Below are 24,691 nucleotides of genomic sequence, written 5' to 3'. Positions count from 1 at the left end.
TTAATAAACTGCATATTTAACAGTTTGTGATATATATATTTCAATATAGTTAACTGCGCATTTAACAGTTTTTGATATATTGGGATTAAATAAACTGTAAAGGTAATTTACAGTTTTTGTAGTTTTTATAAACTGCTCTTTTTTTAGTGATTGTTTCGGCTTTCAAAACTAACTGTACAATAAACAGAAGATAATAAAACTTCACTGTTAGTACAATAAGTGTATATATAAAACTTAAATAAACCTTGCACTTACATCCATAGTAATACTGGTCGACAGTTTTTAACCAACCAACATCATCATGTGTGTGTGGAACAAGATGTACGTTCAATTTTTCTGCTTCTCCAAGGTTGCATGACTTCAATTGTCATCATGCAACAAAAAATATATATTACAAATAAAAAAATGTTATTTTAAAGAGGTCTTTATTCTCTGTGAGGTGGGCCACTCAAGAGTTATAACACAGGTGTCACACTGTGTAACATTATGGAAGTTTCTTATACCTCATGCTAAGATTGAAAACAAAGGCTTGGTTAGAGCATTTAACCTTAGCGGAAAGTTCAGGTTTTTCCTTAAAAAATTCTCTAAACTTGGTAAAAAATTGATACCACATGACTAATGACTTCAGTAATACATATTTCTCCATGAAAACAGCGGTGATTTTGGTGCTAGTGAAGAATTCACCCCACCTTATTTGATAACCCCTATAACCACAGAACCACTAACCTCCTAACCATCAACCTCTAACACTTTCTGGCTTGTCATTTGGAACAAGTAAATAACCCATTAGTAAAAAAAAACATTTAGTTATAGCAATTTTACATATCTTGTCCAAGGACATACAATAATAAGCTTTGAACCTTGTATCCTATTGACTCATTCATTCAACTATGATTTTAATGAAGCATGTACTATTGCACTGGTAACTAACAATTTGCAAAGATTCATATTCAGAGTAATGAATGTGAATGTAATGTGAATGTAACTTACTTTATCCTCGCGTGGCCGGAAAACGACAGTCGTTATCACACGGGTTTACACCTCGTGCCAGCTTACGAATTACCATGTATGTTACTTTGTGGGTGATTATTTCTTTGGGATTTGTTCAGTGTTTATGTATGGCTGATAATTTGGACAAGGACAACCCATCAGTGACCACTGGGTTGTAGCAATTGTCGTTAAGTGTCTTGCCCAAAGACACATACGCCCACAATGATAGCAGCGACAGGTCTTGAACCCATTACCTAATGGTTACAGGCAGGTGCCCTAACCACTACGCCACGGCGCCGGACAATTTTTGCATTTTTCCAAAGTATACTTTGATTTTTATAAGGTTGTGAATTATCAACATAATGGGCAATGTCAAAGGGTCCACCAGGCAAACTTTTTACAAAAGTTTGGGAACTGCTGTACTAATCGTTTGTTAATAATTGGAATTTTATTTCTTAATTAATTTCCATCTAAACAACAGGAAAGTTGGAGTTAAAGGAGGATAATGTAGAGAGGACGTTATCAACAGCTAACATGCTTAGGTTGGACGCTGTGGTTGAATCTGGATGTTGCTTCCTTAAACAACAACTCCACCCATCCAACTGCCTTGGTATTCGATCATTCGCTGACATTCAGTCATGTAGAGGGTTGTATGAGGAAGCACATAAGTACACCATGGTATGTGTGAATGTGTCGGTGGAATGTTCAAATTATGAAATTATTCTGGTTGTGATTGTGAGGCCTCATGGTACACCTGTGTTGGCTGTATGTTTGTTATTTGTGTATTGGTATGTGAGTATAGCTTGTTGGAAAGTCTTGTAAATATATTATGGTATGTGAAGGTTTTATTTTTTGGATATAATCTGGTGTGGTTACTAATCCTAATGGTATGTTAGTTGTTCGTGTAACTCTTAGTTTTAAAGGAGAGTTTTGTACTCATGTACATCCTTTAACAAATGCTGCAAATCTGTACTGTACAAAAGTTTAAATAGATTGTGACATTGAGAATTGAGATGCCTTTGAACTAGATCGTTTGTTTTGCGAATTCAAGACATTTGCTAATATGTAACCCATAGTAAATTTTCTTCAGCCTATACCGTATTATGTTCATTTCTAAATCTGTATTTTTCTTAGCTAAGTTTACTATTACTAAAACGCTTTATTTGACAGGAACATTTCACTGAAGTTATTCGTAACCAGGAATTCTTGATGCTGCCGTTACCACAAGTGAGTTTTGTTTTAATATGAATCACACCTAACGGGTGCTTGGTTTGTAACTGGTATAAACTGGTTGGTGACATGAATATATAATGTATTACTTTAGGCATGTTTTAAGCTTATTATTGCTTGTTAAAAAGGTCTAATACCCCCTACTTAACTGTAACCTTACCACAATGCATTCCAGGTTAACAAGTTGTTTAGTTAGTGCATATTAATAATGCTTTCCCAGTTTTTTTGCAAATTGTTTTTTTTTGTGCAAATTCAAATTTCACCTATTTCCCCAACACTGTTATACATTGAAGTGACCAGGATGCATTTCAGGTATGCGAGTTATTCGGCAGCGACGAGGTAAATGTAACAAGTGAGATCAATATGTTTGAAGCTGTGTTGCTATGGGTGAAACATGATGTGGGGGAAAGGAAAAAGTTGATGGCAGAACTACTAACAAGAGTGAGGCTTACACACATGCCTAAGGAGGTGGGTTAATAGTGCTGTGTCACCCTGTGTGTATATGTGTATGTAGTGGCGAAGTCAGGGTGAAGGAATTTTAGAGGCCACAGACTCACAGCTTCCCTTTAAAAGGCAAAACATTAAAGAAATTGTCAAAAATATTGTAAGAATCTGGTGTCGCAAAAATGTAATAGATGAAACCCAACCAATTGTATAATAAAAAAATAAAAAAGATATACATTTCGCCTAAATGGCATTGTTTGTCTCTTATTTGATTTATTGCAGTCAACAAATAATATTACCAATTTATATGATCTTTGTGTCACAGTACGTCGCTGACGTGGTTCAATCGAACCCGTTCATCCGTGACAACCTCGACTGTGAGCATCAGGTCATTGAAGCTTTGATCCATCACTTGTTACCTGAGAGACGACCTTGTCCTGTTCGGCCGAGGAAATCAACAACTGGCCATCTGTTTGCTATCGGTGGAATGGATACTTCCAAAGGTGGGTTGGTATAATTGGGTGGGATTTTTAGTTTATAGGAAACATTGAAATTTAGGTTGTGAGATGATGGTTTTAATTGATATTCTCGCTATGCAATAATGAATTTTTATATACCATAGTGATAAGTGTAAAAGATATCTTCATGTGGGCTTTTATAATGGGGTTTGGTAATGTTTAGGTTGAAGCTGGATTGGGTGTATATGATGTTCTTGCGGTACAAGTTACATGTGTTTAGTGTGATATAGATCTTTTGGCAATTGTTTTTTTTAATCTATTATTTGTGGTCAATCACACGAACACAAACAATTTCCAGAAGATCTCTTTCACATTTATAATACACCTGGCGGCATTAACAGCATTTTCATATTTAAAAAGCCCAATGATACATAAGATGTAGAAGAAATCGGAATTTCGGTTAATTAAATAATGTTTAATAACGTACGTAATTGTAAAGAATAGATTGCCAAGTGTCTAGAATTGCTGAAAAATTCCAATTAGGCTGGTTGCAATGTTTTGAAATAAATTTGTATGTGGACACGACAAGCACACATCAAATAAATTAAAAAATGCTTTTGTATTACTTCATGTCCTTTAAAATTCTTTCTGTCTTTTTCTATAAAAACAACAACAACAAATACATTGCCTTTTTCCTTTCTCACTCTTCTTTTCCTTTTTTCTCTTGGCTTCTCTCACACCAGCTGGATTTTCATGTAAGTAACTTTGTCTGCATGAGCAAAATGTTGCTTGCTTGCCAGTGTTGCACAAACCATGTGTTTAACTTGTCTTGGACTAACCTTCTGCAAGTGCCTGTTGTTATGTGTGGCAACACTGTAAAATAAGTGTGTATTTTGTGATATTGAACTTTTGTATAAGCTTGTTATTGAGTGAAAGCCCTCAGATTTTGAGCTAAAGTTGTTGACTTGTAAATGCATCAGAACCTAAATTGGACAGTGTGTGTATGTACACATGTATATTATGATGATTCTCTATTCATGAAAGGTGCGACATTAACCATAACCCACAAAATTGTAAGGGAACTTTGTAGCCTAAAACTAAAATTCAATATACCAGATTTCAATTAAATTATTATACAATTGCTTGGACTTGATTTTTGTCTGTTACGTTTCGTGGCAGCAGATCCTTTCATACGGTATATGATATCTTTATTCTTTTCACTTGAAGGTGCGGTCAGCATTGAACAATACGATGCACGAATTGACCAGTGGTCCCAAGTGGCGAACATGACGGGCCGACGGCTCCAGTTTGGCGTCGCCGTGCTCGATGACAAGTTGTTTGTTGTTGGGGGGAGGGATGGACTCAAAACCCTCAACTCTGTGGAGTGTTTCAACACGAGAACCAAGACATGGAGTGTCATGCCACCTGTCGCGACACATAGACACGGTTTAGGTTAGTATTGTTACAACTCCATTGCACTAAAATGGCAACCTCTAAAAGCTCAACCTTTTTTAACTTACCCACTGTAAGAAGTTAATAATAATGCCTATGTTGCTTTATAATTTTTTTAAATAAATCTGTAAATTTAATATCTGGAACTCCTGGGTGTGTTAGGCAATCTGTCAATTCTGGACTAGATTCCAGGTTCCATAGGTCGCAAAGTTGTTAAACCTTACCCATGTACATAGTTATATAAGAATAGTGGGGATATGGCAGAAGTGTTTATGTAAGTCATTAGCAATGTATCACACACTACACTAATGAATGTAACTTTATCCTCGCGTCGGCAGAATCACACGGATTTGACACCTCGTGTCAGCTTACGAGTTGCCATGTATGTTACTTTGTGGGTGATTACTTTTTGGGGTATTTTTTTCATTTTATGTATGGCTGATAATTTGTACAACCCATTAGTGACCACTGGGTTGGAGCAATTGCCGTTAAGTGTCTTGCTTAAGGACAGACATACCCACAATGGTAGCAGCCTTGATCCTCGAACCCATTACCTCTGGGTTACAGACAGGCTCGCTAACCACTATGCCACAGCGCAGATGAAATAATATGTAACAATACACCACTCGCAGGTGTAGCTGTCCTCAATGGCCCCATGTATGCTGTAGGCGGCCATGATGGTTGGAGTTATCTTAACACAGTGGAAAGATGGGACCCTCAAGCTCGTGCATGGAACTATGTGGCTCCCATGTCGGTTGCTCGAAGCACAGTTGGTGTGGCTGTCCTACATGATAAGTAAGAAATTCATATATTGGTATGTTCGTATCAAACCAAAGCCTAATTTATTAAATAAGGCGAGAAATTTGTTAGTAAAAGAAAGAAAACTCTATCTAATTACAATAGGAGGGATATTCATATAATGTGTACATTGCTTGGTTTATATTTATTTTTTCAAACAATCAATGTCTAATTTGAAACTAAAAAGATGAGTTAAAGTTGTTATTTTAGAAAGTCTGGAAATTTGTGTTTAAATTGGTATAATTGGCATGTATTTGTATATATTTAATTGTTTAAAACAAGCAATGACAAATTTTAAACTAAAAAAAGGAAATAAAAATTGAAATGTTTAAAAACTAGGAAATTAGGTGTTGTATTTTTTAGGTGTTGTAAAAGATAAAGTCTGGCATATAATACTAATATTGCCAAATATCTGTTTTAATTTAGTTTCACATTGAAGGTTATCTTTGGTTATAGAACAGACATTAGTTTTTATTATGTTTTAAAATAATCTACACCTAAAACTTCACTCTTCAGTCTATTCTTATATCTACACCATCTTCAGACTGTGTTATTTACTTATTTTTTTATCATTGTAAAGATGGCAGATTGTCTCATATCCTTAACTTTATCAGGAAGTACTTAAGTTGTGTAAGTGTTCCTCTGGTCTGTAGCTTGTCTCAACTTTGTGTTAACAATGTGATAACATTTAAGTAAGAGACTGTTAATGTCATTTAGGCAAAATCTATGTCTCTTATATTATACAATTTGTTGGACTTTTTGTGTTGTTTTTTGATAAGGGTTAGATTTAAGAAATTGCCTTTATTTTGTATAATCAATATGATAACATATGTACATTGCCCACACATTCATTAATGCGCAAATATGATGTACTTTAGCTCTGTTTGCTTGTATATACACTTAACAGTAGCAAGGTAAAAGCTCTTGTATGTGTGAAGTGCTTGGTGTTGGGGTGTCAAACCCTGATAAAATTGTGACAAATGGCAAAAGAAGCGTTTGTACAAATTAACCACTTTTTATACCAGATGCAAAAAATACTATTTTACATTTTGCCTGGTAGCAAAAATAACAGAACATTTGTAAGTCATCCCTATTTCAAAAATTGTGCAAAACTTAGGCACTTATATTTACACTGATGTTTTACACTGTTGTGCAAAAATAAAGGAAATCGCTTTTAAATGTTAGGATAGCAACACAGACACAACTAAGGGCATTTAAACACTGAGATAGTGCATTGTTTTGACCAAACTGTTGTGAAAAACACATTATTGTGACATAGAACTCCCAATGTTATTTAAACACTGTTGTATTACAGGTTGTATGCAGTTGGTGGGAGAGATGGAAGCTCTTGCCTTCGTTCTGTTGAGTGTTTCGACCCCCATACCAATAAGTGGACCAACTGCGCCCCTATGTCTAAGAGGAGGGGTGGGGTCGGCGTTGGGGTTTGTGGGGCTCACCTGTATGCCATCGGGGGTCACGATGCACCTGCTAGTAACCAGATGTCGAAGTTATCGGAGACCGTTGAAAGGTGGGGAAGTGTTTTATTAACTCAGTGTGTTTTATTCTTATATTACAGCAATAGAATTATTCATCCTACATTAATGTAATAATGCGCCAAGTCGGACCTAAATGCCAGCATCTTAATAAGGGCCATCGCTCATAAAATACAATAGAACTCAATGCTTTCCCTTCTTATTTTGCAGCAATTAAAATAGTAAGCAAATATTATTATCATTAAAAAAAAGCATGTATTAACAGAGAAAATGTAAAAACCCAAGTTTCTGGTTAAATTATAAACCTTATTATTTTCCAGGTATGATCCAAAGACGGACCAGTGGTCGACTGTAGCACCCATGAGCGTACCACGTGATGCTGTTGGTATATGTATGGTTGGTGGGAGGTTATATGCATGTGGGGGATATGATGGTAGGTTGAGGTTGTTGTTGTTTTGTATTCATAACTAGAGGATACTAGGTTCAAAGCTCGATGCTGCTACCATTGCGGTTGTTGCCAGGTGTGAATCGAAATCTAAAACCACTAATTTACTGGTTTAGAGTCCGGTGTAAATACTGTTCCATCACTTTGGCAAGACTCTTCCCGGGAATTGATTAAACCCAGTGGTCGCTAATGAGTTGTCTAAATTGTCAACATTACAAAAAGTAATGACCAACCAAGTTACATAAGCGGGCATGAGATGCATGGAACAGAACACCCAATATATAACTAAGAAATAGAACACCCCTGTTAGAATTTTCCTACCACAATAAAACAAATAATTACGAACTAATCATCATTTACATATGTTACCATACATGCTATATATTTAAAGATATAAATAAAGATGTTCTGTAATGATAAATAGTTCCCCTGTGTTTTTTCCCTATACATGCTATTAATTGAAAGATGTGAATAAAGATGTTATGTCTAGTAATGTACTAAATAATTACTCTGTATTTTCTCCCCATATAGGCCAGTCATACCTTGCCACATGTGAAGCATACGACCCACAGTTGAACGAGTGGCGTAACATCGCGTCCCTCAACACAGGAAGGGCAGGCACAGTGGTCGTGCACGTTCGCCATCTGCATTGAGATGTTCCAATTACACCAAAGAGATGTCGAGTGTCTTAACGCCAAAGACGTGGTTTCCACATTGTTAATTCAATGGGTCCCATTGGTTTAGCTGAAGTGTGACTTTTTTTTACGTCACAACAGCTCGTCCTAAGCATGATTTTACATTGTTACGTCATAGTGGTTTATTTAAAACGTGACAAACTCTCTTAACCTTTGAAATATAAAGTTTTACCTACTGTTTACTAACAATTTCAATTATGTGCAAAAAACATGATTTTTCGGGTCATTTTTAATATTTACATTACAGCACCCCACATGTAAAATACGATTTTTATCTAAAACATTATAATTTTTAAACAGAAACTTTTAAAATAATATGGCTGTTATGTTCTTTTAAAATTAGCCAGAAAATCTGTGTTTTATGCAAATAATTGAAATTGTTTGTATGGGATCACTATCATAATCTTTGTATGATACTTGTGACAGCTATTTCATTCTCTAACATTACAGCTGAGTTTCCTTCATTATAATGAAACCAGGAAACACTAAGCGGCTGCATCTGTGCAAAGTGTCCGTTATTTTATTCGTTCACTTCCTGCTTTGGACACCCCAGACTTGTTGTCTGTTTTAATCCTTTATGGCTCTGATTCTTAACTTATAATAAGCCACTTGTGTTACGTGGATAAACCTTAAACAAAACAGTTTAACAGTAAATGAAATATAATCTTTTTGTCAGCTGCACTCAAATTTTAATATGTGATTAAAGGTAAAATGGCACATTAGTAGAAATTGTAAGAACCATAGGTTTAATGCATTTTTCTAATACTTTGTCACTTTAAAACTTTATAAACCTAACTTTTAAGCAGCCATCATAAACTTAATGGTAATCCCCTTGATAATGGTAGCAATAATATTTTACACTGTGTTTATATTCCAAACATAATTTTTCATTTGTTTTTATGCGGTTTCATATGACTTAATCATCATGCAAAGATATTTCTTTTATACATCATTCGTGGCATTTACAGTATGTACATTGGCACTTTATTATATTGTGTCTAATGTAGTAGAGTGGATGAAGATGGGACACATTTAGCACTTAATATCCAAATATCCCGATCGCGTTTTAAACAAATAAAAACGGTCTATGGGGGTCGTAGAAAAACAGTTTTATAATTCTTTGAATGTTCTTTTTTATTGCCAAATGGCATGAGAAAATAGAATGAAAGTGTGTCCCATTTTTCCCACCCTACTATATGTTCGTTTTAATGGTGCAACAGAAACACGCAACGAATTATTAAATGCAAATACTATTCACCAATAAAGTACCAAATGTTAATATTATATCACGATGTATTAAATATCACGAAGTTACCACACACTGCCGTTTCAGCTCAGTTTTGTTCTAATTTAAAGCAGTTATAATCTTATCCCCTTAAAACAATGGTACAACCACATAACGCACATGGCAGGAAACTGATTGCTTAGCCAGCTTCCGTGTTAAGGCTTTAGCGTATGGCGTATAGCAGTTACTAATCTTTGGAAGGCGACACGTCGTTCATTTTAACTCTGGCATGGTAGAGTGTCTTAGGCATTTGGTAGGAAATAATGTCTTTGTAACAAATGTGCTAAGTTAGGAGTAAATTCGTGTGCTAATAAGCTTTTGTATGCGAGGACGCTTTTTAACTAAAAGTTTGTGACTTAATTTATATACGCATGTCGCATCATAAGTAGGGTCGTTTTGTGGTGTATTCGTTTTAATCAATATAAACTTTGTTACATTGTTTAAACGATACATAGGATCAGATAAGATTACCTAACGGAACTATATACTTGATGATTAAATTGAGAGATATGTATAAATGTTTGCGTTGGCACGTAACGTCTTGATTACCAGACTGAAAACCACTAGTACGTCACGAAAGTCGTGACAAATGTTAATTTTATCTCGAATTCGCGTTAGATATAAAGACTGGTTAAATCAAAGCGACAGTGATAGTTTTTTTGTCAAAAGAGATAAATGAATATTATTGACTTTGATTATGTATACTGTATATGCGCTTAGGTTATAAAAGTACCTAAAGGGGTTTTTATTTTTTTACAATACTAGGTAACAAAACGTGTTTAATCTTGTACCAAAATAGTAAACTATATACTTTTGGAAAAGTTCTTGAAACGTAAAAGTTGAAAATAAGTGCAAAATAATAATTAAAACCGTAATGCTTAAACATACAGTTTGAATTACGAACGTTATCTTCCATAGCCAGACTAAAAGTTTATATATTTGCTTGTATGCCGCCCCGTCAAGCTGTGAGTACTTTCGTGGGTTTTATGATTAAAACTATCTTGAGTTTGTTTGCATAGTCGTCTTAAGTACCACCACTTTATAGCCTTCAATATTAGAGTACCTTTATAGCTATACGGGTTTAATATTTCAGTCAGTTCCCGTGAACTGAGTTGATACGTTTGTAGTTATATATTCCATTCTATAAGATTTAGACCAGATTTGGTCCATTTCCCCTAAAATGTATATTAATTTAGGAGTTTTAACTGGCTGTAATTAAATTTGACAATCTTTAATACAGTGGTTAAACAAGATAATGCAGTTAAGCGTCCTTGTGCTTGTTCTGTTTTGTTTGTGTTTGTCTGTATATGGAAAGAACAAACATGAGGGTAGTATCAAGCATGATGATCCAATGTTGAACACTGAGACACCAAACTACAAAGAATATTGTGTTATTGGTGCTGGACCTGGTGGACTTCAAATCGCTTATTTCCTTGAGAATGCTGGCAGAGATTATCTTGTATTCGAAAAAGGTAATATATGGTAAAATTGTTAGATAAACGTATAGTTAAGATTACATGACATAACTCTGGTCTTTTGGTTTGGTTATTTATTTTTATGTGTGGGAACTTGAGTGACTTACCCATGATAACTACTCCCATGCCCACAGTGAATTGCTGAAGCTACTGCAGTGTGTGGATAAGCAGTTTGTTCTTGAGCGTTGGGCAAGATATGACGATTACTTCAACCTAGTGGTCACTAATGGGGTGTCTGAATTGCCAGCCAAACAAATTCACACCCACAATGTTGCATACGTGGTAACTCGTAATCTGGCACGAGGTGTATGATACGAACATCTGTATTATAACAGCTGTTGTTTTACGTCCACGCAAGGATAAAGCAAGTCTCATTCATTCATTTAAATACAGTTCACACACAGTAATATATTATTTATACAACAGGATATGGAGCTGGTACTTTCTACTTGAAGTATCCAATTCATCGACAACTGATCAGCATCAACAAGAGAAACACCGGTAAAACAAACAAGGAATTCAACTTTAGACACGATTGGAATTCACTTGTCAGTCATGATGAGTCTCTGCAGATTACTAAATATTCGGAGGTATTTCGAACTCAACTTTAAAATATTTTAAATTATTTAAAGTATTTTCAATTCAACTTAAATATTCATTAAATATTAGCTTTTCAGTTGACCTTTTCAGTTATCATTAATCTTCTCAGACTCAACATAGGGTAAAGTTATTTGCCTAAGTAGGCTAGTTCAAAGTTGTAAGTCACTCATTTTAAAGCTAAAAACTCAGTCATAACTTGACAGTAAGCATAAGATGTTATAATACATCATGTATGTATAATGTATGGCGTATAAGTAGACATCTATGTTATAACCTGACAGTGAGCATAAAAACAGTAAACAAGATGTTTTTTCTTTTTCCAGGAGTTTTTTCCACCAGCAGATGTGCTTGTACAATACTTGAACGATTATGCCACGAAACTGAACCTGAAAGTTCAATACAACTCAACCATGCATGATATCTTGAAACGAAAAGATGGTTTATTCCAAATGTGGGATCAACATAACAACGCATATACTTGTAAATACATGATTATTGCAACTGGAATAGCAAAGCCAAATAGACCAGATTTTCCAGGTACTGATTTTTGTCAATTTTCCCAATCTTAGTTACTGTAACTGAAGCGACAAAAAATAACCTTTACTCATTAATTTTACGACAGGACATGAATTGATGACCGGGTATGAAGATCTTCCGTTAAATCGCTCCGAGTACGAGAAACAAAGTGTTCTCATCATTGGTCGTGGCAACGCAGCTCATGAAACAGCTCAACACATCATGGGACACACGAACCTAATTCATATGATGTCACGCTCCACCACACGGTTGTCATGGGCAACGCATTACGTTGGAGATTTGAGAGCGTTGAACAACGGGATTCTCGATACTTACCAACTGAAATCACTGGATGGATTGTTTGAAGGTTTGTTGTTGTTGTATTTTAAAGAAGTGCTTGTCAATCTTTTTGTTTGAGTCTTGAATCTTGGCTATGAAATAATATCTAGGCTTCAGCAATTTAATTGAAAGCTACCTTGTAGACAACTTTTTGTAGAAGAAAAATTAGAAACCAGAAGAAAACTTTGCTAAAAATATATTATGTCTGCTATCAACAGAATATTTTATATTATTTGACCAGTAGTATCAGGTTGAAATTTAATTTATTTTTTTTGAATGTGGTTTTCTGTATGATTGACATTAAGACAATAAGACCATAAGTGAAGTGATTTTGCGCTAAATCTGGTGTTAAATCTCTGGCCCAATGGCGTGACATGCTGTAGGGCCTCACAAAAATAGAATAGAAATAGTGACCACCTTGTAGCAGCATTGAGCCTCCAACCCAGTATTTTCTAGTTTTAAACGCAAAAAGTTATTTTGCAAATCTAAATGGTTGATCTGAAGATATCAAATTATTTTTTGACTCATTTCAATTTCACAGAAGTTGAAAAAAATATTTAACGCAAGTTTTTTTGTTCTTCTGTTGTTTTCAATTTTACAAAAAGTTCACAAAACTGTTTCAACGCAGGTGATGTTAGACAACTAGTCTTGGTTCGAAGTCCAGTAGACGGTCGTCTCTACATTGAAGTGACAAACACATCCCAATCAACTCCTGGAAAACCAAATCTTCCACGTATGAACCCTTTTATAATTTATACTGTTTATTATACATGTATAGTATAACCAAAGTTCTTTAGGTTAGTATTTTTAAGTTTTACACAGATTAATATTCATGTATAGTTAAAATTTATATATATATATTTATAGTTCATATCTGTAAAATATACACAAAAGTTCTTTGGTAAAAACATATACAGCTGGTTTTAAAAAGTAAATATCACTTTGGATAAGTTATATCATCTTATTAACACGATTTATTCAATATTTTTTAATCAACAAGATTTTAATATATTTATATTATGGTTTAAGTTTTTTTTTTCAGTATTTTTTATCAGTTAGATTTTTTTTCATTAAGATCATAATATCTATTATTTTTTATCAACCAGCAATTGACAACGACGCCACAAGAGAAGGTTATGATCGCGTCATCAGCTGCATGGGATTTAAGTTCGATTTCTCAATCTTCCATCCTTCTTTGAAGGTCAAGGCTGCCGGGAAAGCTCGCAAAAGCAAATATCCAAAAGTCAGTTATATGTACGAAGCCATTGGCGTCAGAGAACTTTACTTTGCAGGTTAGTCATATGTCATATGGTTTTGTATTTATAAAAGTGGTTTCTAACCTTTCTGCCCGATACCTTCTTTCTATGGTCTTACCTATTCTCTGGGTTCTTATAATGAACCGACTTGGATTTAGTTCCTTTCTCAGTTGGCCTATTACCCGAACACCAGGGGTGCTGCTACATGGTGTGTGCATTCCTGGGGTTGATATTAAAGTTAACATGTATTGTTTACCCCAGGTACAAACACACACAGCTTGGATTGGCGTAAATCAGCTGGTGGGTTCATCCATGGCTACAGATACACAGTACGTACTTTACATCGGATCATGGAATGGAAACACCATGGGGTTCAATGGCCGGCTGTCAAATTCTCAAACCCACTCGATCTCGTACCACATATGTTGAAAAGAATCAACGAGGTAAGTGGATTATTGTAACTTGCATTTAAATGAGGTTTCGTGTTACATTTTATGTCTTTAAAGCAGTTGCATATGATATATAAATGACTAAATGAATATAACTTGCTTTTATCCTCGCATGGTCGGAAAACGACAGTAGTTATAACATGGGTGTTCATACACCTGTTGCCAGAATACGAGTTACCAAGTATGTTACTTTGTGGGTGATTTTTTATGCATGTCTGTCGGCGACCCATGAACCCATTACCTTTGGGTTTCTTTACAAATACCTTACAAGTAATAATTTTTACAAAAAATACCTATAACCAAAAAGAATGTTTTTTTTTAGTTTATACTGAAAATTCTTTCAGAAAAAGCACTTTTCATTAAAAAAATATACTTATAAAGAGCTTCTATTAAAAAAAAACTTTTATTCCATCAGGCCTCCGATATCTACCAGATGTTTTCCGTTCTTTGTGAAATCGTCATTTTCGGTGAAGACAATTTATCCTCCACCTATCTCGAAGCTTTCCCATGTGGCCTCATCAGTCGTCTTGAAATTGTATCCGGTCACAAAGTACCAGGAGCAGTGATGGTGGTTGGTATGGAGTACGGGAAGAACTTCTCCGGAGCAGGAAAAGACCCGTTCCATGAAAATCGTGTTAATGGTGAAGCTTCCCAAGCTCACTTGTCCAACTTCTTACACCCTGTTGTTTATTACTACAAGAGGTTGCCAACAGACCAAGAATACATCCAAAAACATAAGAAGTGGATTCTACCAGTCCCAGATCGCAACTTCCATATTGTTGAAGACTTCACGACCAAATTCGACGGCTACAACACTCATGTCTTAACTTTACGGAGGTTCATAGAAGACACTCTTAAAACTGACTCTCGTCACTGGTTTGCGGACCATTGCCTCACTCTGTCTCTCACATCCACCAAGCTCCCAATTGGATGCAACTTAACTTCAATAGATGGTTCCTCAAGTTTGGCAGCTTTAAGCCAAATGCTCAAATCTAACACAATCCCAGCAAAGTTTCTTCCATATGAAAGTCTGAAATATTAACTTGTAAAATATGTTGGAATATAAAATTGCCCACAGGCATAATGGAATATAAGAAATAGCTCTTTTGGTAAAAATGCTGGTGCAAAAATAATGTTTTTACCAAAACAATTAAAAAAAAAGGAAAAAAAAATTGTTGGGCTATGCTTTTAAAAAAAAACCCAAGCATTCTCTATAAAGCCAAAAATGCATTATAAAGTTAAACTTTTTACCAAATTAACTCCTTTTTGCAACTCGGGCCGTTATATAATTTACTTGTATATATTTTGTAAATGTAGATTTCAGTTTATTTGCCAAATACTCACTGTACATGGCTGAGCTGTTTTTATGGGAAATTTGTATTTGTATAAAAGAACACAGATTCTGTTATAATGGGAATTACCCTTTACTGAGAAGACAGTGTTGTGGGGATAAATTAATGTGATCTCTATTATGCAAAGCATAAACGGAAAAATTCTGCGTAGCACAATTTGTACTTTGAATCAACTTATTAACATACCAAAGTTAAAAGAAAATACATTACTTATAAAGTGGTTAAATCACCTGTATATACCCATTATCATTCCTCATCCTTTGAAACAAGATGATAAAAATGTTTGTATTTATTCTTTCAGCTTGAACCATTGTTTCTCAACCTTTTGCTAATCCAAATATTAAGTTTAAAAGTTTTTCTTGTACAAATTTCCAAAATTGTGTTTTACACAACTTTTTAAAAGCATAGAAAAATGAAAACTTACAAAATGCTTTCGACACCATTGTAGTAGAAGACCTAACCCAATTAAATAATTTCTAACTTTTTTGGTGGCAAAAAGGAAATGAGAAGCACTGCTTTCAACTAAATTTTAACTTTCCAAGTTAAACACAAACATAAAGAATCTAAATTGTGTAATTTTTTCAATGCATTAGCAAGTATGATATTGTTGTTCCGCTGCAGATTTCACTTATTTTTATTAATGTTGTTTTGTGCCTGAACTGTTGCCATAAGAGATTATTTTGTACAACCTTACGATCACTTAATCATTTTTGTGCAATGAATATAAAAGTAATTGAACAATTCATGCAATAATATCTATTATGATGTCATCTATGCTCCGTATGTTATGTAATAGTTACCAAACAAATTGGAATTAATACTTTTAAATAAACTTGCAAGTATCATAAATCTTTTTATAAATTTTTTATTAAATGTTCCTGATTAAAAATCTTCAATTTTCTTAATTTTTAACTAATTAATAAAACTAATTTAGTTTTTGAACTAAATATTGAACAAAAAGTAGTTTGTGTTTTAGTTTGATGTTTCTTTGTATAAAATTCATTTTTTTTTCATTTTGTTCTCACGGAAAGTAAAATTAAAGTTAGAAATGTATGGATGTTGTGGTTATAGATTTGTGACAAGGTTTACCTGTTAAAATAAAAATATTTTAACTCGTCTACCAGCACTTTTAATCAAAAAGTAGTCAAATATTCCAATTTAAAGGAACAGACAGAAAAGAGCTTTGTAAGACATTTTACCTGTAGTACAATTTTGAAACCCTTATTTTAGAACATCCACTGGTAATGTTTTTTATACAATAACAAAGTGTTTTGCTTTACAGGCATAGGAGCTTAGTAGGCTAATGTCTAATTAAAATATCTGATGCTGTTTTACCTTAAACCTGGTAAGAGAGGTTTGCTGTAGATTCTCTTAGTTTTATAAATATTATGATTTTCGCTATCATTTTCGAAAATGTATATATCATGTTATTGTAATAATTAAATATAAGTAGCTCAACCTGATTTATTTTGGGAGACTTGGCATTTCAACGTTTTAATTAAAAACCTCTTCACCAGGTAAAAACGTTCTGATAAAACATGTGTAGAAACAATTTGCTAAGGTTTTTTGTTTTTTAAAAAGCTTTTTTGATTTTTTTTGAAAACGATTTTCCAGCCAAGCCTTATCAAATTTAAAACACGCCTGGCAGCAAAGTTGCTACATATGTTAGTTTTCTGTTAATTTACTTCTAAAAAATGGCTTAAAATTTAATCAAGTTTTTTTCTAACACAGGTCTATTGTTTTAAGTTTATATAAACCCCTAAAAACTTTTTTTTCTCATGATGGTTTCATGCTGTGTGACATGTTCTGTTAATAGCTTCCTTCTTCCCACTAAGTTTTAACAGGAAAGCATCCATCTGTTGTTACCAGATGCTCTTACTTACCTCCTTGTAGCAGTGCTTGAATAAAGTCACTTGTGGTGTCTTATAAGTGTTCTGTGTTTCATAGAAAATATGATACTTTTTGAGATTAATTATAAATTAGTAAATAGGAAAAGTTCTTTTACTCAGAAAATAACGTAAACTTTTTAGATTTAATAGAATTTGTAACAGACGGCTTGTGTGTTGAAACTTTTTGTGATGCATGTTGTTATCTTGTCAAATAAGATAATTTATTTATTTGCTGTTAATATAAATATCTTTTGGTATATGTAACTTTTCGTTATGATTATTATAATCAGTTTGATATTTTTTTACGTTTTTTTACCTATATGTTCAATTTGTTGCGAGATTGATTTTCATACTAATACTAATTGTATTAATACTGCATCTAATTAAAAGCAGAAGTTGTTTCAGTCCAATTGAGTTGTGGAAATTGTCAGGCGTTCGTAACAAAAGTTTGAAGGTTGATACATGATAACCAAGTCAAGAGTTTCATAAAACATTTATGTATATAGCTTTCACGTTTTCCCCACCACGCAAGTACATACATGTTTAACTATTCATTCACTAACTTTTTATTTTCAATATCATTTCAGCTAATAGAAGCATGCAGTTAAGTGTCTTTGTGCTTGTTCTGTTTTGTTTGTGTTTGTCTGTATATGGAAACAACAAACACGATGGTAGTATCAAGCATGATGATCCAATGTTGAACACTGAGACACCAAACTACAAAGAATATTGTGTTATTGGTGCTGGACCTGGTGGACTTCAAATCGCTTATTTCCTTGAGAATGCTGGCAGAGATTACATTGTCTTTGAAAAAGGTAAATCTTGATAAAACGACTAATAATTAAAGTTTAAAGAATAGAGATCTGGTGTTGTATTGTACACCTTGTGTGGGGACTTTGTGCACCCCATTGCTCATTGAGTCTCCTGCTATTATAACCTTAAGCACAATTTTTTACTACTTGTTGACTGCCAATTTAAACTACCCATTAGTGTCCAATGGATTAAAGCAATTGTCATTAAACTTGTAGTTCACACACACTCCCACAGCAGCAGTAACAATGATTTTATACCTGGTGCTTAAAAAGTTAAGGTTTGTATGCAAATTTTACACACGCTACAATGACAGCAGCATGAGGTTTTAAACCTGATATTTAACAAAAACGGTCAATACTTTGTTAATGTGTTTTTTACCAATGCAGCCAATAAAACTAACCAACAAACCATTTATACAACAGGCTATGGAGCTGGTACATTCTACTTGAAGTATCCAATCCACAGATTACTAATCAGCATCAACAAGAGAAACACCGGTAAAACAAACAAAGAGTTTAACTTTAGACACGATTGGAATTCACTTGTCAGTCATGATGAATCGTTGCAGATGACCAAATACTCAAAGGTAAAGATTTTAAATTCTCCGTTTCTTGTAGCAAAGTTTTACAATTATAACATTTTTATACAATTAAAACAACCTTTTCCAATCATTTTTTAATTTTCTCACAGTGTTTACTAGAATTAAAAAAAAATGAAAAATACAACTCTTGTCATTTTAAATAATTTATACCTTTTTGTTTTTTTGAAAGAATAACATTTATTTGTAGAATCCCTGCATCTTATTTAATGATTTTAATAATATAGTAATAAAAATCATGCTTTAGTGTATTAGCTGCCCTTTTTAATTTTTAAATTGTAGATGTTTTGAGGTTTTATGTATCATAAAAACTTTTATTTCCCTTAATAGACTTTTTAACCTGGCTCAAACACAAATTGTCCGATATATCTAAAAACTGGTAAAAATTTATTATATTTTTCAGGACTTCTTTCCACCAGCAGATGTACTTGTACAATACTTGAACGATTATGCCACGAAACTGAACCTGAAAGTTCAATACAACTCAACCATGCATGATATCTTGAAACGAAAAGATGGTTTATTCCAAATGTGGGATCAACATAACAACGCATATACTTGTAAATACGTCATTATGGCAACTGGCATAGCTACTCCCAATAAACCAGAATTTCCAGGTACTTTAAACTTTAATTAATATGCTTCTGTAAGAGTGGGGTTCCTGTGGACCTAGGATTTGGCTTATTACTCCAGAAAAAAATAATATTTTATATTGTATTTAACAGCCACATTTTGACCCAACAATTTCCCATAATTTTTTTTCTCAAAAGAATTGCTATAAAAATAACATTGGGTTTTAACATACATGTTACTCTAAACTATTAATACTAAGATTTTTATATACATGGAAGTTTTAAATATTTTAACAGACTTGTAAATGCAGAAAATTTTTAAGCAAGCCACATTCCCATACTTTACAGCTGGCAAAGCTGGCTTTACAGGAAATATTAAAATTGTCTAAAAGCTTAGAGTTTCCTGTATAAGGACAGAGGATTAAGTGTGGGCTTCCATATGTGATTGTGTAGCTTGATCTATTGTTACATTAACAATCTCCATAAAGTCAATTGTTCATTGTTCAAACATAACTAAATTGTCTTGTGTGGCCAAAGATACGAAAATACCGATCTCACAGTATTTCTCATTGTTTGAAATCTTTAAAACTTTAGTAACATTTTAATAATATTTTAATAAGATTATTTCCTTCGATAAATTTAGTGATAAATGTATTCAACAGTATTTTCCTATTGATAAGAATCTTTAAAATTTTATTTATATTTTTAGGCTTATTTCCTTTCATAAATTAAATGTATTCCACAGATACTTTACTGTTGCAGGTGATTATTATTAAACATTTTAATATTGAATGTTTTTAACACATTTTTTTCAGCCAAATTTTACACTATCGTTTACAAAATAATTACCCACAAAGTTAAACATGAGGTAACTTTAGCGGATAAAAAGTATCTGAAACAGAGAATTTGTGTTATAATGACTATTGTTGCCCCGAAGATTGAAAATAAAAACTTGTATCTATTTATTTAAAATGATCAAGAATGTAACTTACTTTATCCTCGCGTTGCCGGGGAATGACAGTTGTTATAACACAGGTGTTTTGTTCCATACGCTGCGTGACAGCTTATTAGTTACCAAGTATGTAACTTTTCATACACTGCACCCCAGCTTATGAGTTACAATGTATGTAACTTTGTTAGTGATTATTTTTTAAGGAAATTTAATTACTTTTATAACAGGCAGTGAATTGGTTGATGGTTATGAAGATCTTCCAATTGATTTGGATGAATATGAAGGACAGAGTGTTCTTATTATCGGGAGAGGGAATGCTGGTCATGAGACTGCTCAGCATATCATGGGTTCGTGATTCAAGTTTTTTTAAAGCGGTTTTTAAACTGGAGTCCTCACACCAGTTTTCAAAGAGTTAGGCATTTAATAGTTTTTCTATTTTTTTCGTTGGTGTGTTTTTGCATTTTTCCTAAACCATTCTTTGATTTTTTATAAGGCTGTGAAGTATCAAAATAGTTGGAAAGGGTCCATTGCACGTGAATTATTAATTTTATTGTGATTTCCAGGTTCAACCAATGTCGTTCATATGATCGCTCGTACTGCAACAAAGTTAGCTTGGGCCACTCATTATGTTGGCGATCTACGAGCGGTAAATAACGGGTTGTTGGATACTTATCAATTAAAATCTTTGGATGGTTTATTTGAGGGTAAGCTTATATAAAAAAATAGATAAAATAACCTGTTTTTAATTCAACTATGGTAGAGTTCACTACTTCAGGTTAAACAGGCCTGCGGTGAGTAAAATTAGAGTAAATACACCAATGAAGTTAATAAATATAAAGTTAGATGTTCTATGCCAACTATGGTGGGTTAAACAGTTTTAAATTTATATGAAAAAAAATGTGTTAAACGGTTTTAACTTAAAGCATTCTATAACAACTGCTGTTTAACCATTACTTTTTTCTATTCAATATTTGGACCTTTGTCACTGTAACCAAATAGACCACAAAAGTTATGTAATAGCTTTACTTTTTAAACAATAATTTCCAAACTTTCGAAGCACATTTCAGAGTTTTTTTTCTCATTTAAAGTAATGTGCTCATCCCATTAGTAAACTAATTAAAGTATAGTCAACTATCATCTAAAGTTGATATTTCACCTACTTTGTATTTCAGCTAAAATTGAGGATCTTAATATTACTCGAAGCAGTTTGGATGGAAGATTATATTTAGTTCCAGATGTTGATGTCTCTCCTGGGGGCTCCATTGTTTCTGGTATGTTTTGTGTGTTGGAAGTCCTTACAACTCAACAGTAAGCATGAGGTGTATGGATACACCATGTGTATCTGGTGTATAAGAAGTCACCCATTTTTTACCTTTAACAGCTAGCATAAGGTGTAGGAATACACTATGTGTATGCCTGGTGTATAAGGAGACACCCACGTTAGAACTCGACAGTAAGCATGAGGTGTACAAGTACAGCAAGTATGTCTCTATGTCGGAATTTGTGTATGAACATGTACAGCAATAAATCTTATATTGTAATTCATCAAACAATTCCATTGTTCCATCACAGAGGCGGACAATGATGCAACAAGGGAAGGTTATGACAGAATAATTCGATGTGTTGGCTTTCAATTTGATAATTCTGTTTTCCATTCATCACTGAACGTAGAGCGTGGTGTTGGAACCAGGAAAAAATACCCAAAAATCAGTTTCTTGTATGAGGCACTTGATGTCAAGAAGCTCTACTTTGCAGGTTTGTAATATGTGTATAAGTATGTAAGCAGTATGGGTGTTTTGGTAACAAGGCAACTCGGGCCAAAGCTGGCCTAAATTCTAGGACCTGCCTGTCATGTTGCAGAACCTCACTCTTGCTGGGGCAGTTGTTAGGAACTCTTGTAGGGAAACTAAGGCCAATCCTGGTCTAAATCTTAGGACCTTTGGCGGGTCATGCTGCCAGGCTTAACCCACATAGAATAGAATAATGGGCAACTGAATTTAGGGTTCTTTCACAAGGACCTTATCCAGATCGTTAAAGCTTTAGCCACAGGTGTTCAGTGTCTCGGAATGAGAGACAAAGATTATTAAACACTAGTTTAAGGATTAAACAATATGGTTGGGGTCATTTTCTATAAGCTGGGAAGTCTATAACAATAAATCTGACACATTTTCATGTTGTTTGTAAACAACATCCTTACTTCAGATTTTTTTAGGTACATGCTTCTAACTAAGACTTCTTTACATCCTTTATACCCATAGTGTGTTTAAAAACTGTCAATTTGTAGTTAATTCCCTTCTCTCTGTTGTTGCAATAGTATGATTGTCGCTATCGTTTTTAAGAAATACATAAACAGTTATGTTACTGCATTTAAGCAACATTTTATCACAGGTACAAACACACACAGCTTGGATTGGCGTAAATCAGCTGGTGGGTTCATCCATGGCTACAGATACACAGTACGTACTTTACATCGGATCATGGAATGGAAACACCATGGGGTTCAATGGCCGGCTGTCAAATTCTCAAACCCACTTGATCTAATGACTCATATGTTTAAACGAATAAACGAGGTAAAGTTTTCTTTTTTTCACTCCAGCATTATGTGTCTTTAAGCTTTAAGAAACTTATTTCTTTCCACATTACTACTTCAGAATATAAATTATTGTATTATATTTGAACATTCTTCATGGCAAAGTAAAGTGCTTGACTTATAGTAAAAGGATGCTGGGTTTGTGACTGAGCACTGAAAAAGGTGTACCTACCATACTTTTTCCTTCCAAATAAACAAAAAATGTTTTTTTTATTGTAAACGCGTTTAAACAACAATTGTTGTGTCGCTTTACCCTGTTTTTTTGTTTTAAATATTTTTCAATCTTTGTTTATGTAATCAAATAGACGAATAAAGTTGTTGTTATTATAAAAGCTACACTGTCTTTTGTTGTGGTTAAAATACTTCATTACAAGTTTAAAATAAATCATGATTTCTTTTAAACATGCTTCTGATTTTCAATAGTTTTATGTTTATATTTAAACTTCTATCAATAAAAAGTGCCTTTCAGTAAATTTCATTTAAAAGTTCACATTAAACTAACTTTTATTCCAACAGGCTTCTGATATCTACCAGATGTTTTCCGTTCTTTGCGAAGTTATCATTTTCGATGAAAACAATTTCTCATCTACCTACCTAGAAGCGTACCCGTGTGCTTTGATCAGTCGTCTTGAAAAAGTCTCTGGCCATCCTGTCCCTGACTCCATCATGGTCACTAGTTTAGAGTATGGGAAAAATTTCTCCGGGGCAGGAAAAGATCCTTTCAAGTCTGGGCGTGCCGCTTATGGGGCAAGCGTGTCTCACCGCTCTAATTTCCTGCACCCAGTCTTGTATTACTATAAGGAAAAATATAACGACACAGCGTTTATCTCGAAGCATAGACAATGGGTGCTTCCAGTTCCTGACAGAGTTCATCACATCCTAGAAGAGTTTACGACAAAATTCGACGCGCATAAAACCCATACTCTACAAACGCGAAGATTTATGGAAGAATCGCTTGGCGTTGATCTTCGTAATTTTTTCGCCGATCAATGCTTTGCGCTATCACTTGTCTCTTCTTCCCTTCCTGCCGGGTGCAAGGACAGGAATGAATCTTCCACTCTTACAGTTGCAACAGATCCCCTTACCGCTCAACTTGACAGATCATTTGATATATTTACCCAACCGCTGGTTCAAACTCGTTTACTTTAGGTATATTGATGTAGGGTAAGATGGATACCGTGAGAACCTAAATCACAAAACTTCCGAATTGTGTTTTCAACATAGCAACGGTATTTTAAAGTCATGAAAATATGGGTTGTGTAAATGTTTTATTAAAGTTGTATAATAAAAGGTAAAAAAGCATGTATCATCTTACCCTGCTCTACTGTATTATTTCTAGAGTGCTAAAAATTTATCAGGTGCCTTGCTTATGTCTATAACACAAAACAAATAAAGGTACTGTAATCAATAACTAAAAAAGAGTTTAGATCATGACTTTAATATTATTTAATACATGTAATTTTGGATCTATGTAGTTTTTAAACTAAATTTTAAACTTTCTTATGAAAAAAATTACCACCTTAACCTATTGTGTGAGATTTTACCAGATACAACGTTTTTAAGATGTATGTGTGATGTGACCTATTTTTCAATTTGCCAAATGATATATTCATTGTGTTTTACTATTTGTCTATTTTCGTATGCTGTAATGATGATGTCACAATAAGTATTGTGAGTGAATAAAAGAGAAGAGAAGTAGAAAACATATATTATACTTAAACTGTAGGGCATCTATATAATATATGCCATTTTTTATAGCATCTATATAGTATATAGCATGTTTTACTATAAATTTTGTCTTTTACCACCTTTTTTAAAAAAAGATTAACAATCAGATATATTATCAAATTAAAAAAAGCAAAAAAAAAACAAATAAGATGATTAGAAAAAAAGCAAATAATAAGATTTTTTGTGTATTTTGTTGAATACTACTCAGTTTTAATGTTTTGAATCCTACTATTGGAAAGAAGAGTGGTCTATGCTCAGTTGAAACTCTAAAA

General features: G+C 33.7%; 3 protein-coding genes across 4 annotated transcripts in view; all 3 read left to right on the top strand.

The window, feature by feature from the left end:
- The window catches only part of LOC100181969 (kelch-like protein 5), a 12,502-nt gene extending 3,213 nt beyond the window's left edge, over nt 1-9,289 (top strand). Inside the window, exons 3-12 of one of the 2 annotated variants that reach the window (XM_026833690.1) lie at nt 1,472-1,668; nt 2,161-2,217; nt 2,533-2,688; nt 2,990-3,167; nt 3,866-3,877; nt 4,350-4,574; nt 5,207-5,369; nt 6,688-6,900; nt 7,186-7,298; nt 7,842-9,289. In XM_026833690.1, coding sequence (XP_026689491.1) covers nt 1,472-1,668; nt 2,161-2,217; nt 2,533-2,688; nt 2,990-3,167; nt 3,866-3,877; nt 4,350-4,574; nt 5,207-5,369; nt 6,688-6,900; nt 7,186-7,298; nt 7,842-7,963 — 1,436 coding nt within the window. In that variant the 3' untranslated portion in view covers nt 7,964-9,289. The remainder of the gene's footprint in view (nt 1-1,471; nt 1,669-2,160; nt 2,218-2,532; nt 2,689-2,989; nt 3,168-3,865; nt 3,878-4,349; nt 4,575-5,206; nt 5,370-6,687; nt 6,901-7,185; nt 7,299-7,841) is intronic. The other variant, XM_009864222.3, reaches the window with a different exon arrangement.
- A 1,213-nt stretch (nt 9,290-10,502) lies between these two features.
- LOC100179642 (FAD-dependent oxidoreductase domain-containing protein 2-like) lies at nt 10,503-16,394 on the top strand. The gene is made up of 8 exons (XM_002127078.4): nt 10,503-10,762; nt 11,192-11,355; nt 11,689-11,902; nt 11,988-12,248; nt 12,849-12,953; nt 13,327-13,512; nt 13,738-13,919; nt 14,341-16,394. Exons 1-8 carry the CDS (start codon nt 10,546-10,548, stop codon nt 14,965-14,967), a joined length of 1,956 nt encoding a protein of 651 aa, XP_002127114.1. The 5' UTR covers nt 10,503-10,545; the 3' UTR covers nt 14,968-16,394.
- A 168-nt stretch (nt 16,395-16,562) lies between these two features.
- On the top strand, nt 16,563-24,389 carry LOC100177300 (FAD-dependent oxidoreductase domain-containing protein 2). Its single transcript, XM_002127123.5, has 10 exons — nt 16,563-16,622; nt 17,754-17,981; nt 18,402-18,565; nt 18,981-19,194; nt 20,329-20,448; nt 20,665-20,805; nt 21,274-21,372; nt 21,674-21,856; nt 22,490-22,671; nt 23,208-24,389. The coding sequence occupies exons 1-10, from the start codon at nt 16,601-16,603 to the stop codon at nt 23,838-23,840; spliced, it is 1,986 nt and encodes a 661-aa protein (XP_002127159.1). The 5' UTR covers nt 16,563-16,600; the 3' UTR covers nt 23,841-24,389.
- Nucleotides 24,390-24,691: the final 302 nt, after the last annotated feature.

Source organism: Ciona intestinalis, chromosome 1 (assembly GCF_000224145.3).
Source record: "Ciona intestinalis chromosome 1, KH, whole genome shotgun sequence".
NCBI lineage: Eukaryota > Metazoa > Chordata > Ascidiacea > Phlebobranchia > Cionidae > Ciona > Ciona intestinalis.
Note: the sequence above shows the minus strand (reverse complement) of the source record. Positions and strands in the feature narration are given on the sequence as shown.

What these genes read in the sequence shown, in the direction of transcription:
- LOC100179642 (XM_002127078.4), top strand. Translation starts at nt 10,546, where the DNA reads ATGCAGTTAAGCGTCCTTGTGCTTGTTCTGTTTTGTTTGTGTTTGTCT. An exon ending in TTATCTTGTATTCGAAAAAG is followed by an intron (nt 10,763 to 11,191) that starts GTAATATATGGT and finishes TTTATACAACAG; the next exon opens with GATATGGAGCTGGTACTTTC. An exon ending in ACTGGATGGATTGTTTGAAG is followed by an intron (nt 12,249 to 12,848) that starts GTTTGTTGTTGT and finishes GTTTCAACGCAG; the next exon opens with GTGATGTTAGACAACTAGTC.
- LOC100177300 (XM_002127123.5), top strand. Translation starts at nt 16,601, where the DNA reads ATGCTGTTTTACCTTAAACCTG. An exon ending in GCTGTTTTACCTTAAACCTG is followed by an intron (nt 16,623 to 17,753) that starts GTAAGAGAGGTT and finishes ATATCATTTCAG; the next exon opens with CTAATAGAAGCATGCAGTTA. An exon ending in CAAGAAGCTCTACTTTGCAG is followed by an intron (nt 21,857 to 22,489) that starts GTTTGTAATATG and finishes ATTTTATCACAG; the next exon opens with GTACAAACACACACAGCTTG.